Source organism: Ascidiella aspersa, chromosome 4, assembly GCF_963924565.1.
Source record: "Ascidiella aspersa chromosome 4, kaAscAspe10.2, whole genome shotgun sequence".
NCBI lineage: Eukaryota > Metazoa > Chordata > Ascidiacea > Phlebobranchia > Ascidiidae > Ascidiella > Ascidiella aspersa.
The window spans coordinates 27,850,224-27,864,573 of NC_139450.1; the positions used below are offsets into that span (position 1 = coordinate 27,850,224).

At 35.1% G+C, this 14,350-nt stretch overlaps 1 protein-coding gene across 1 annotated transcript; it reads right to left on the reverse strand.

The window, feature by feature from the left end:
* Positions 1-7,604: 7,604 nt before the first annotated feature.
* On the reverse strand, positions 7,605-12,780 carry LOC146157284 (replication protein A 32 kDa subunit-like). The gene is made up of 8 exons (XM_083387784.1): positions 12,753-12,780; positions 12,338-12,408; positions 11,865-12,064; positions 10,913-11,015; positions 10,369-10,491; positions 9,649-9,732; positions 8,761-8,855; positions 7,605-7,801 (listed from the first exon to the last, which is right to left on the reverse strand). Exons 1-8 carry the CDS (start codon positions 12,778-12,780, stop codon positions 7,723-7,725), a joined length of 783 nt encoding a protein of 260 aa, XP_083243910.1. The 3' UTR covers positions 7,605-7,722.
* Between the last annotated feature and the right edge of the window lie 1,570 nt (positions 12,781-14,350).

Consider the following 14,350-nt stretch of genomic DNA (forward strand, 5'->3'; position numbering starts at 1 on the left):
ATAGCTAAGGGCAATGGTTTTTTAACTTTTTCGTCAATGAGGACGCTTTTGCTTTCTTGAAATAATGGGATTCATTTTAGAAAATTATTTGTTATTGACATTTCAGTAAATCTGCGATCCATTTTAGTAATATCTTTAATCAAACTACAGTTTAAAAAAAATAAAACATACCAAATCAACCCACAGAAAATAATTTAGACAAAAACAGGGATGTCCACAATTTGTTTTTAATTAATTCAAATCAACACTCGAAATATTATAACGAATAAGCTAGCCAAATTAATTTATCATTGAAAATCAATCGAAAGGTCGCGCTCTTTCTAATTATATAATTTATTAGTCAATAGATTTAAAATTCGCGGAACCCTTGAAATTTCTTTACGAAACCCCGCGTTTAAGTACTATACCTAGCATCTGGCAGCGGCAAATTTACTTGTTTTTTGACGCGGTATACTTTTCCACATAAAGCGGATGCAGTACACACTCTCTTTTCAGTACGTATTTTTTTCGGTCCTTTCATTTTGTACAACCAACCGTTCCCCGCCATTTTCCGATTTTCCTTTTAACCTGTACGCGTGCTCTTTGGCGCTTTCGCGGCTGAAATGCGATGTGTCGGAAGGAAGCAGCGAAGCAAAATAAAAAAAATCCGATTCCAACTGGAGTGATGTGTAATAAGATAGCCAAGTTCTACTTTTATATTTTACATAGAAATAGCATATGTGTCGAGTTCTGTGTTTGGTTCAGTATGGAGGTAAAATAAATTGTCAATGTAGTTGAGGCGAGAAGCACCGTTCCGGTTTTTATCTGATCTCAAGCTTAAGTTTGCCAGAAGCGATACCGCGAACTGTCGTGCAGTTTTAATCATACGACTCGTTTTCTGTACATGAACTAGGTAGGCTGGTCAGTTATAGCTAACAGTTCCGTAAAATATAGTTACCTGAATCACTTAAAGACGGGGAAAAACTGTTTTTGAGATCACCTTGTCATAAAAACAATTTATTCACTGGTGCCATTTATACGTCTATTTACGCTGTCTTAAGTAAGGGATATTCTGGAACAGATTTGGCTTTTTGAATCAAACAACTGGTTAAGTCTGTTTTCATTTTAAATAAGTGGTGCAACATTGTCGGACGAAACGCATATTGGTTTCCACAACCTTTAACAATGGTGTCCAATAGAAAATTTTCAGCAAAATTTGCTCAATTTATATTGTCGAAAGTCTCATTCAGCTGTTAATACGTAGTGTAAAAAAACACATACAGTTTCTGCCACAATCAGAAAAAAACAGTTTAAATGTCCAACTGAAAACAGAAGTGTTTTCAAAGGCCCGACATCTGCCATGAAATTCCGTCCTGAAGGAAATTGGTTTATTCAAAATGTGTTGTATTTAAAGCGAACTGCATTTTCTGCAAGATAATTTTTGAAATGAATCTTCAGCCAACTTGAGGTATTTATTTTTCAAAATGAACTTGCGTTTAATCAGGGAAATATTGTTTTTGTAAGATTTTAATAAAAACTGTGTATTTCAAAGCATTGAATTAAAAAATATATCGTTCCTATTGCACCAAAAAACGAAATTGCTTTTTCAAAGTTCCATCCCGATAAGTAAATTCATTTGAGAACGTTGTACTGAAAAACTGTGTATTTCAAGATACAAGATCCGAACCTAATGACAACCGCGAAAAGGGCGATTTAGTGTAAAATAAGGCAGTTGGTCCATTGCGTCAATGCACGACCTTCATTCCAACGCAATCTCACAAATAGAGTAGTTCGACGTTGAAAGAGACGAGGACACAATAACAACATGAGCGTTTAAAAAGAAACTTATTCAGCGCAAAAACAATTTTTCGAAAAGTTGTGAAGTTTGATCTCCACAGACCGAAGCCCAAACTGGAATTTCCTTAGCTGGTTGAGCGGTAGTGGTCGTCGTCGATCGTTGAATAGATGTGACCTTCGTTGCTTAGAAACTTCAGCGCACCTCTTTTGAAGAATTTCAGTTAGGAGATGGTACAGCAATAATTAGGCATTTTGATTGACTTTAGCGATATTTTTAGCAGTCTAAAGCAGAGGTTCTTAAACTCTTTTTACCGCGAACCCCTAATTTTTTCGTTTTTTGGAATATTTCTTTGTTGCAAAAAGCCTTGACAAAAGCCTCAAGGCTACAATAATCTCGCTTTTTACAGCGCTAAAGCCTTTTTGTCGTAATAAGTGACTGTACAAAGCCATAATCGTAAATCACCCCTGGAACAAAAACAACGTCTAGTTTATCAGCAGAAAAACATGTTCTTCTCAGACACTATATCTGTGTCCACATCAGATGTTGAAAATGAATAAAGAGTTATTCGTCTTCTCTATGGATTTTGATGTTGCAGTTTGTTTAAGCGGCAGTTTTACTAAATCTGCTTTTTATTTTCAGTTCCAACCAACCGCTTTTAAGTAACAATGTCGCCATGCCAACGGACGCCAGAGAACCTGATCAACGACATTATGACGCCCACTAGTGTGCACGACCTCGACCAAGTCTTCATCGGATCAGCGGTAAGCTTTTTAAAAAAAATAAGGGGCTAAGGTCAAGCTTTAAAATCTAAAAGCAAACAGTCGAAATGTAGAATTTGATGATTGCTTTTCGTCCAAGCCCAATCCTATGGTCAATAAAATAATAATTTAATTTTACATTTAAATTGAATTTAGATAAAAAGCAAATAACTTTGCAGAACAAACACTCTGAATTAAACAAATTAATAAATAAAGCACTTATTTAAATGTAAAGTTATTTGTCTCAATGACCCCCTATTCGAGTCAAGCTTTTTTTGAATGACTTCAGTTCAAGTAAAGTAATTTCTTTTTTTTTCTGTTTTTTTTTTTTTTTTTTTTTGGCAAAATAGTACAAAAAATAAACCATTTTTCGCTTGTTCCAGCTCGACTACTCCGAATCGCTGCGTGGCGCCCACAAGCGGTCGCAATCGATGGTAAGCTCCGAGGACGGGGATTTCCCCCCTCCCGGCGCCAAGGTGCCGCGCAAGGAGGGTCCGGGTTCCGGGACCAGAGGGTGATCCTCTACGTGAAGAAGGGTGATGATGACGACGTTTGATTGCGTCATGCTGAGGGAGCCAACTTTGAGGGGACTCAAGGAGGCGGTAAGTGAAAAATTATGCTCCTCCGAAAATTCTGAGCTTTTGTCTATTTTTTATTGTGCTACTGCTTTATCGTATCTATTTAACTTGTTACCAAAACTTAAGAAGAGTGACCTGACAAACACAACATTTCACCCAGTATACAAAGTTATTAAACATCACACACCTTAGTCAATCAGTACGATTTAAACAAAGTTAAGTATGTCTAAACATAAACATAGCATCAAACCGCGAACTTATCTTATATCAACTGCAAGTATATTGTTCATAACGTAAAGTAAAACGTTAGCAAAAAGCATTAATGAGCGTATTTTGTTTTCAAGTTAATTTGAGATAAGCCAGCCTCCGACTATGAAAAGTGACTGTCGACTAACGACTGAGAAAAACAGACTGAACTAGGCAGAAATTTCTCTATACTTCGTCTTTAATCTTGCTTATTATCCCTATATTTATCTCGAAATTAAAAGTTTTCAATTTCTTTACAGATCGAGGAAAAATACGCGATCTCCGCCGAAAAGATTTCCAAAGTTTTAAAGAAATCGAAAACAGGGTAAGTTACACACCTTGCTTCGCAAACTGCAAATAAAAATATGAAAAATAAATTAACTTTGGGTACACTATATGCACGAATCTGTAATGTAGCTTGATAATGAATTGCAAAGCCAAAAAGGTCGAGTAGATCGACATTATCTTGATTAAGATCCATCTTTCTCGCATCAAAACGTCTTAATCAAGTGTCGATCTACTCGACCTTTTTGGCTTGGAAATTCATTATCAATCTAACTTTTTTCTCTCAAAAAAGCGTCCAAGTTCTCTTCTACCTTAGACTTTCTAGAAAAACTTTGTGTCATTTTTTGACTTTCTTGATCCGTGTCTTTCCAGCATACTCGTCCGGGTCGACGACAACATCGTGCGGCACTACAGTGACGAGGAAACTTTCGCCATAGAAATCACAAACGAGGAGAGCGCAAACGGTGACGTCACGCACCAAGTGACCCTGACCACGATTTAGAAAAAAATCGACGCGTCCCAATTCGCTCGACTTTAGTGTTAAAAGCAGTTACTTCATACAATAACTGGTAGTGCTGTACAGTGCTGTACAGTTCGTGTTCGCCTACTTACTTATAGTACTATATATCGTTTGCATAAAAATATATTTTATTGCGCTTACAATAACGTACTACTGCTGCTATATTGAGCTCCGCGTTTTATTTCCGACTAAAAGTCCCGCCATTTGAATAAGAAAAATATGCACCCGACGAGGATTTTTTCCTCACACTTTTTCTATCTGTCTGTCTTGTTTTTGCGCGCGCTTTTCTGTAATTTATTGAGTGCCATATGTTCACACCCCGTCTTTTTCAGCGGGTCATTTTTTTGCGACCAGTGGACGCGATTTTTGCGCCGGCTTTTCAGCCCTGTACTTGGCACTTAGCCCACATATACGGTCGTTATGCAAAAACTAAACCGCTTCCATAAACGGCCGCCATTTTAAGAGATTACACAACAAAATGATCGCAGCGAACAATATTTAGCACCTATATATTATATATGCTGTTTTTAGTAAAGGCTCGAATCCTGCTAAAACAACCATTTTGCGAAATACAAATTAAATATACGTAAACCTTAAATTATACTGTTTGAATATTACGCGATGCATCGACCAGCAAATTTTGACAATTTATTGGTCACATGCGCCTAAGTGCGTTTCGTTAGATAATTTATTACGGCAAAGACGCGAACAAAAGAAAATTGAGCCATATAAATTAGCCACTGGCTGGTTTAGCCTCGACCGCGCCATTTTATTTATAAAAATGGATAAAGCATACAGTTTTCGACTCGGATTTACTCTACAACCGCGCACCCTTGAAACCTATCACTTAGCTTTGTACAATGCCGTTCCCACTGTATATATAGGGTCACTACATGATTATTCAGCAAGACGTTTTGTTTGGCGCTTTCCGCTTTCCCTGGACGCACTCGTCAGCATTTCAGCTCTGGACGACTCCAAGTCCGTCCGCACTTTATGCATTTGTTATCGCTCGTCAGCATATTGTGACTTCGCCCCGCTCCGAACAGTGACTTTCCAAATGCAATCCCGATTAAAATCGCAAAACTACACCGACAAATATCGGCAACGTAATATGAAAACTTCGAAAGGTTTTTGTACTGATCGCTAAAGACATATCCTGATATTTCGTTATTTTTGGGCTTAATATCGTTTTTTTTTCACCCGATCGCTTTGGTTTTACATAATATGTTATTGTTTTTAGCAAAGCTTTTTTTTTTAATTTCAGCTTGAGTTTGAATGAATTTGCCGTTTGTGCCTTTAGAAAGCAATACATTCGAAATGGAAATCTTTGTACACACAAACAGCCCCCGAAGTCGTACGGTGGTGCTTTTGATATTCTGGTGCAAGACGGCCACAAACTCCCATAATATGCAACCCCTTCCATTGTTATTCTCGTCACTATATACTCGCGTTTTTATTGCAGTTTTACCTTTTTCACGATACCGCAAACCTTTTGTTTCTCTCTCTCCGTTGTTATGCATTTCTTGCACTTTTTCCGGCGCGGCACCATTCTATGCTGTGTACAGGAGACGCGCGCCACATTAATTTATATAAATAGAGACGCCGACGCTTTTTACCGGGCTATGGTGTTGCTGGGCATGCCTTGGTTGCTATTCGAGTATACACGTATATAAGCTAAGGGCAATGTTTTTTAACTTTTTCGTCAATGAGGACGCTTTTGCTTTCTTGAAATAATGGGATTCATTTTAGAAAATTATTTGTTATTGACATTTTAGTAAATCTGCGATCCATTTTAGTAATATCTTTAATCAAACTATAGTTTAAAAAAAATAAAACATACCAAATCAACCAAAAGAAAATAATTTAGACAAAAACAGGGATGTCCACAATTTGTTTTTAATTAATTCAAATCAACACTTGAAATATTATACCGAATAAGCTAGCCAAATTAATTTATCGTTGAAAATCAATCGAAAGGTCGCGCTCTTTCTAATTATATAATTTATTAGTCAATAGATTTAAAATTCGCGGAACCCTTGAAATTTCTTTACGAAACCCCGCGTTTAAGTACTATACCTAGCATCTGGCAGCGGCAAATTTACTTGTTTTTTGACGCGGTATACTTTTCCACATAAAGCGCATGCAGTACACTCTCTTTTCAGTACGTATTTTTTCGGTCCTTTCATTTTGTACAACCAACCGTTCCCCGCCATTTTCCGATTTTCCTTTTAACGACCTGTACGCGTGCTCTTTGGCGCTTTCGCGGCTGAAATGCAATGTGCTTCGGAAGGAAGCAGCAAAGCAAAATAAAAAAAAATCCGGTTCCAACTGGAGTGATGTGTAATAAGATAGCCAAGTTCTACTTTTATACTTTACATTGAAATAGCATATGTGTCGAGTTCTGTGTTTGGTTCAGTATGGAGGTAAAATAAATTGTCAATGTAGTTTAGGCGAGAAGCACCGTTCCGGTTTTTATCTGATCTCAAGCTTAAGTTTGCCAGAAGCTATATCGCGAACAGTCGTGCAGTTTTAATCATACGACTCGTTTTCTGTACAGGAACTAGGTAGGCTGGTCAGTTAGAGCCAACAGTTTCGTAAAACTTAGTTACCTGAATCATTTAGAGGCGGGGACAAAGCTGTTTTGGAGATCACCTTGTCATAAAACAATATATTCACAGGTGACATTAATTCTACGTACACTGTTCGAAGATAAAGGGATGTTCTGCAAAATTGGATCCTTGAATCAGATCACAGGGTTAGTGTGTTGTGACTTTTTTTTAAGTGGTGCAACATTGTAGGACGAAACACATATTGGTTTCCACAACCGTAATATACAATGGTATTCAATACAAAATGTCACCGAAATTCGCACAATTTATATTATCGAAACAAGGTCTACTTTCAGCTGTTAAAACGTTGTATAAAAATCAACATAATAACTTCAAAAAAAGGTTGAATTTGTAAACAGAAGCGTTTACAAAGTTCTGACATACCCAATGAAATTCCGTCCTGAAGGAAATTGGTTTATTCAAAATGTGTTGTATTGAAAGCGAACTGCATTTTCTGCAAGATAATTTTTGAAATGAATCTTCAGCCAACTTGAGGTATTTATTTTTCAAAATGAACTTGCGTTTAATCAGGAAAATATTGTTTTTCTAAGATTGTAAAAAAACTGTGTATTTCAAAGCATTGAATTAAAAAATATATCGTTTCTATTGTACCAAAAATGAATTTCCTTTTTCAAAGTTCCATCCCAATAAGTAAATTTTTTTGTGAACGTTGTACTGAACAAATGTGTATTTCAAGATACAAGATCCGAACCTAACGACAACCGCGAAAAATGCGATTCGGTGTAAAAAATAAGGCAGTTGCTCCATTGCGTCATTGCACGACCTCCATTTCAACGCAATCTCGCAAATATAGAAGTTCAACGTTGCAAGAGACGAGGACATAATAACAACATGAGCGTTTAAAAAGAAACTTCTTCAGCGCAAAATATTTTTTCGACAAAGTTGTGAAGTTCGATCACCACAGATCGAAGCCCCAACTGGATTTTCCTTAGCTGGTTGAGCGGTAGTGGTCGTCGTCGATCGTTGAATAGATGTGGCCTTCGTTGCTTAGAAACTCCAGAGCACCTCTTTTGAAGAATTGCAGTTAGGAGATAGTACAGCAATTAATTAGGCATTTTGATTCGACTTGAGCAATGTTTTTAGCAGTCTAAAGCAAGGGTTCTTAAACTCTTTACCGCGGACCCCTAAATTAGTTTTTGCCTCGCGTGGTCTACGGTAGCCACAAAAATTCAAAAATGACGTCAAAAATTTACGTCACTATACAAATAGACTTTATGAGTCTGTTGATTTCGGTCAAAAAATTTTAAGGTGAAATGAAGTGTAAATGCATGCAGTGCAAAACCGTTTTATTTTTAATTAAACTGTTTTCTTTGAAAAATTGATTACTTCTTAAATATAAATTAGATTAGACCTTCGTGGAACCCCAAAATGGACCCCAGTTTAATTACCCCTGCTCTAAAGCAAATGTTTTTTCTTGAAAAAGCAAGTTGGAACGAACGATATGTTCTAACAGTTATAAAGTGTACCCATACGGATTTCGAATCTGAGGATTGCTTGGAAGGTATGCTTTTGATAGACTTTAAAAGCCCGTGGCTTTCAAAAAAGTTATTGACCCGGTATGCGATTTTAAACCTTTGTTGATTTGAATAGCGTATGATACGACATGGATTCAATCGGCCACATTTCAATACAGCATTGTAAAAAAACTGTAAGTTGTCTTCTACGTAGCAATATATTTGCAAAGAATGTATTACTTTTCCTAAATCCATTTATTTGGCGGATGATATGGTCCTCTTCGCTAAAGAGAACTATGGACTTATTGGTTGTAAAAACTACGACTTAAACCGTGGCTAGATTGGACCTAGTATGCTACAATGCTTGCATTTTGCTAAATAGACCTTGTAGAAATTATCGGACGGTTGTACGTTTTTCCCAAAAACATCCGCGATCGATATCGGTATAAAACCAAATGCATTGCTTTTGCCATTTGAAAATACGTTGAAATAGACCAGACGAAGAAACGAACCTGATCTGATTGAGGTTGAGTCCTTTCAGGTGCGACCTAATCTGTGTAACGCTCACACCATCTGCTTCTTCTGACGCTTCCACTATCTTCCAAACCTAAAAGACGCATTCCGGTAGTGTTAATATTGCAGTGTTGTAATAACGTAAGTCAGTGACACTGTTTTTTAAATGACCTAAAATACAAATACTTTACTTGGATAAAATTTCTTTACTCCACTCAACACTTTTGGACAAATGACTTGGGTTGAAGTCAGTTGTTTTCATTAAGCATTTTTTTAAATAAAATTGGGTAATTTATTTTAATTTTTTTAGATAAACCATTTGCTTATAAATTTGCGTTTTTGAAATAAATTGCGTTTTTGATGTTTAGTTTAGTTATTGCTGATATTCGGACGGAATAACCAATTTCAATAGTTTACAGCAATATTTATGATAAGGACTTGACTTGGAAAGGACTTGTTTAACCTGACTGAGACTTGACTTGACTGCAATCTGACATTTGTCATTTATTCAACACGACTTGACTTGGCCTGATCATTTTAAAATGACTTGTTTACATACTGTGTTATTGTAACGTTCGGTAATATAACATTTAGCTGAAAAAACAGCCATGGTTGTGTAGTTTAAGAATTGAAGGTTGAATTAGACGCAAAAAACATACATATAAGGATAAACGCTTTCAAAGAAACCGTATTTATTTCTGAGTATCAGGTTTAAAAGTAAATATGAATTTAGCTTCAATTTTAATAAAAGTTTTTAATATTATAAAATAAGAAAACAAAAAACAGTACCATGTGAGGGGGGGTATATGAGGTATAATAAGGTTTTACATTTTTGAGATAAAGCTTTTTTCTGTAATTTACTGTTATTATTGCATTAACGCACATACCTGGGTCTGAACGGCGTCCATTCCCATGTTGGCAACTTGATTCTGGAAACCTCCGTTGTTATTTTGGAAACCGATGGAATCGCCCTGCACATTTATTTTTATTACTTTAAAAAGACTGAAACGTACATATACACACTATTAAGCCCTAATGTAGTCGAACAGACCAGCGATGACGGCACACATTATACAGTACAGAAGATGCCTTTGGAAAGGCTTACAGAAGGCACCCATTGTAAAAAAAGTAGTATTACAACTAAACAAACCAACGCCTGTTGTATCACAACCACATAAGCCAAGCGTAATCAAACTGTAATCCTGTAAGAACTATTATTTAAATATGCGAAATTGACCTCTACAGGTAAGTTTTTACAGCGGGTGGTTTAACAATTGAATACTATGCTATTTTCAAATCACCATTTTTAAAAACAGTATTAAATTTCCATGTATAATTCAAAAAGCATAAAGCCAACTATTTTTTGTGTTGTGTGATCCTTAATTGTATAACGGATATCGTTTGTCTATTTTTTGGGAATAAATAAAATTTGGGGCTATATTGCCCTTGGCAGATTTCAAATTGCAGTTTAAAGTTTAAATATACCATTTTTAAGGTCATATCAACAATACCAAAATAACTAATATTGCTGCATATTAAGAGTCAAAACACATATTTTTAAAAATGGTTTGTTTTGGAAGATGTGTTGAGATTACGAAACTGCAAACCTTGGGTGCTTTCTTTTTAGCTTCTCCCACCAGTTTGAACTTAATGCATTCGAGCATGTGGACTGTGAGTTCGTTAAGGTCTTCAATTGGCTCCATGTGTAGTGCATTCAACGTTATGTTTTTCTGAAAATATGAAACAAAATCTGATTGGGTATATTATACAGGTTGGTTAATGCAACTTGTATCACTCGGTAGGTTCAATTTCCCAAGGAATAAATGCAAATCTCTGTGTTAAGCCATTGTGAAAACTGACAGACTATATGCAACACTTTAAGAAATGAAACAAAAAATGTATCATAACAAGAATATATATACATAAAAAAGTTGTATTTTTTAAATGATGCTGCAATTGATTTGTTATGCTTATCAGGTTAGTTTTAAAGAAACAACACAAACTAGTGGTGCTAAACAAGGTATATATATATATATATAATTGTACAATGAGTATTTATTGTAGATACACAAACAAACCTTACCAAAAAATTTAAAACAAAAAACATGTTATTTTTTTATTACTTATACATTTGTTAAATGCTCTCTTTACCTGAAAGCTTCGAACTTGTGCAAAGACTCGGACTGGAGTCCCTTCTTCAAACACCTGGCCTTCAGTTTCCATGTCATCCTCGTCTTCTCCTTCAAATGAAATCCTGAAAAAATAAGCGTTTTAGATCACCGCCCTGTGGCTTTAATAATTTAAGTCTAACTTACAGTTGGACAGAGTTTGACCAAAGCTTAACACCAGGTTCGGGGTAAATGTAAAAATAAAGTTTTCCAGCGTTAAAATCTTCTTACAGAAAATTCTCTTGCTAGACATTAACTGAATACACATACGTTTAAGTAAGCAGCGGCGTAAGATTTTAACGCAAAAATAGTCGTGCGAAATGTACGGCTTTAATACAAAAAGATAGGAGAAGGGTTTTCAGAAGAATGCTGCCATATGACACCAGTTTTTAACCGGCCTCTGCGTCATATAGCATTTCTTCTTTGCTTATACTATTTAAACAAATCAAAGCCAGTGTATAAAGAATTTCTAACTTTTATTTCATCAGGGCTGCTTCTATATTTTATGAAAAAAACTCTAAGATTTTTCAACAAAAATTTGTGTATTTTTAATGACTTAAAGTTGGATCACTCAATGCTTTTGTAATATAATTATAAAACATAACAGTATAAACGTCAAGGTCAACAGAATTAAAATTTTTTAAATTGTTGTTTTTTAATGACACCTTTAAATACACACTTAAGCAAAACGTAAAAAATAAATTTTAAGATTATTTAAATTTTGGAAAATCAAAGAGTATTTGAAAGACTTATAAAAATCAAATTAAAGATTTAAATACTTTGCGGCGACCCTGTCAACTTCATTCTGTTTAATTTGAAATTTTATTCCCAAAATCACATTTTTGTAAAAATAACGAATAATCACATTCTTTTTATGCGCTGTACAAAAATAAAATAAAAATCTTACATTAGAAGAACCTTAAGGTAACATTTACCAATGCTTAGCGGTTACTGTTCCAGTAGTGTCGTCAATCTTGTAGGTGTTGCAAGTTTGTGTTTTGTCCACTTGTATCACCGTGCCAACCAGTGTAACTTGGCTAATTTCATGATCGCCCAGGCGAAAAACCGAATCATCAAAGGTCAATTCTTTGACATGCTGCGCCGTCAGGGGTGTAATATTTTGGTAGCGAAATTTCTGACAATCAAATTTAAAAATTTGGATTATGGTTTTCAATCTCACAATTTGTTAAATTCTAAACACAAATTTGACAACCTTGTTTCAGTGTAAATGCATGCCATGCGAAAAAATAATTCAAATTTTGAAACAAACTAAATATTTTTTAATTTTGTTGAACAATATTTTTGAGGTGCTTTATCTGAAGTTAATGATAAGCAATACAATTCGAACAGCAACAGAAATATCAATTGCCAGAAGTCAGCATAACTAAAATGTAAAAAGAGGAAATACCCTCTGTTTTTCTCCGCCAGCTCCACCTCCACCAGCTTGAAATCCTCCCCCACCAAAACCTCCCCCGAACTCTATTCATAAAAAGTATTTTTAGCATCAAGTGGAAAACAATTAAAGAAGAACCTTAAAGGGAAACTTAGCTTCGATTAAGATCAAGTCTGATCATTTTCTGTAGTGGATATATTTTGTTTTTTAAAACAAACCAAAATCCAAACTTCCCAAGAATTTAAGAAAGAAGACTCTATTTATAAAAAATAGAAAACATCTCTTTTCATTTCACAAATATTATGTTGCTCTTAACCTGCAATTCTAATTTTGAATAAAGCTGTCTCCTTTAAAATTTTTATTATATATATATATATATGCATAAAAAAAGCTTTTTGTATTATATAGAAATCACAAAAAAATTCAATACCTGATGCTCCACCAGAATTTTGAAACATTTTATTGAGACAGGAAAAATTTATTGTTTTCCACAAAATTTAAAATCTATCCTGAAAATTAATAAAATGTTGATGTTTTGGTTTAGATACACAGAAAGCAGCCAACATATTGAAGTGTCAGCAAATAAATTTTTTTTAGGAAATTGAAATTAAAACGTTGGTTAGCATTATTAATATATTTGCTCTCAGATTGTGAAGTTGTTTGTACCAATAGGATGCAAGCAATGCTGGTATGGTTGTTTCTTGACATGCTCCTATCCGAGCCTCTTTAGCTTAATTTGCAAAGCGACGATCATGCCATGGCCCAGAAGGTTGTGAGTTTAAAACTCACCATAGGCTACTTGTGGGTATTAGGATAGCATTTCAATTTAACTATATTTACAAAGTAGAACTGTAATGTTATGAGAAACACTCGAGTAGAGTAACATATCAGGACCTCTGGAGCACTTTATGATTTGCTAATGTACTCTGTATTGCATACATTGCACTGCAAACATATGCCGCACAAGCGTTTTACACATTTGTTTTCTTGTAGTACACTAGTGCAGTGAAATGTTTAAAGAAAACGTCACAAAATAGCATCGAAAGATGGATACGCTCCAGAAATGTGCTTCTGTCGTCGAACTTGTGCGCAAATAAAATCGAATGTTAGGAGACTGGGAAAACTGGTGTATGCGAAGCACAAAAAATTTGCGTATTTGACAAAAATTTTAATTAGAAGACTGCATTTTATAAGCGTAGAATGTTCGCTTAAAACAGATGTTGCATACTCATGTTCGCGTAAAACAGATGTTGCATGCACCTGGTACAGAATGCCAGCTGGCGCGATTGTCAGTGTTTTAAAACAGATAATTATGCAATTTGAAAGTAAGTCAAGGCTTTTCCAAAATTACCTTTAGTGTCTTACTGCTACTGCTATTCAAAATTCGTAAAAAAAAGAAGGCACTGGTCTAGAATCCTACCCAGTGTACATTAATTGGGTTAGGGGCTAGAGCGCGGGTTAGCTTTTGGGTAGGATAAGCAATAATATTAAATGATAGTACTTGACCCACCCTCACGCAAACACTAACGGTTACGGACACCCTAACCCAAATATTATACGTTGCTTTAATAATTGTTTCAACGTGGTAGGATTCTGGACCAGCGCAAAAATCTCTGTTTTGTAATTAAAATAATACTTTAACAGTCTTTTTGCGTTAAACAATTATTTTAACAAAAAACAGCCATAAAAGTTCAGCCTTTTTATCTAAGTGCGTTCTTCACATTTTGACAGTAATGGTGTATTTTTCCCCGCTGAAAAACCAATGAAGCGTATTTAAATTTCCAGAAATTTTTGCACAAATGACGAAATACTTTTATACAAATTACAAATAATCTTGCTTTAGGCTAATTAATTTAAGCAGCTTGGTGATTTTTGAGGTTTACTAACTATTGTCTGAGTTCGTTCACTTTAAAATCGGTGCTATTTTTTTATTTGTTATAATTAAGTCTTTAGTAGTTTAGTGGATTTTAATTTTAACAAAGGCTATATGACATCACAAAAGCATCACAATCATAGAGAGAACCTGAA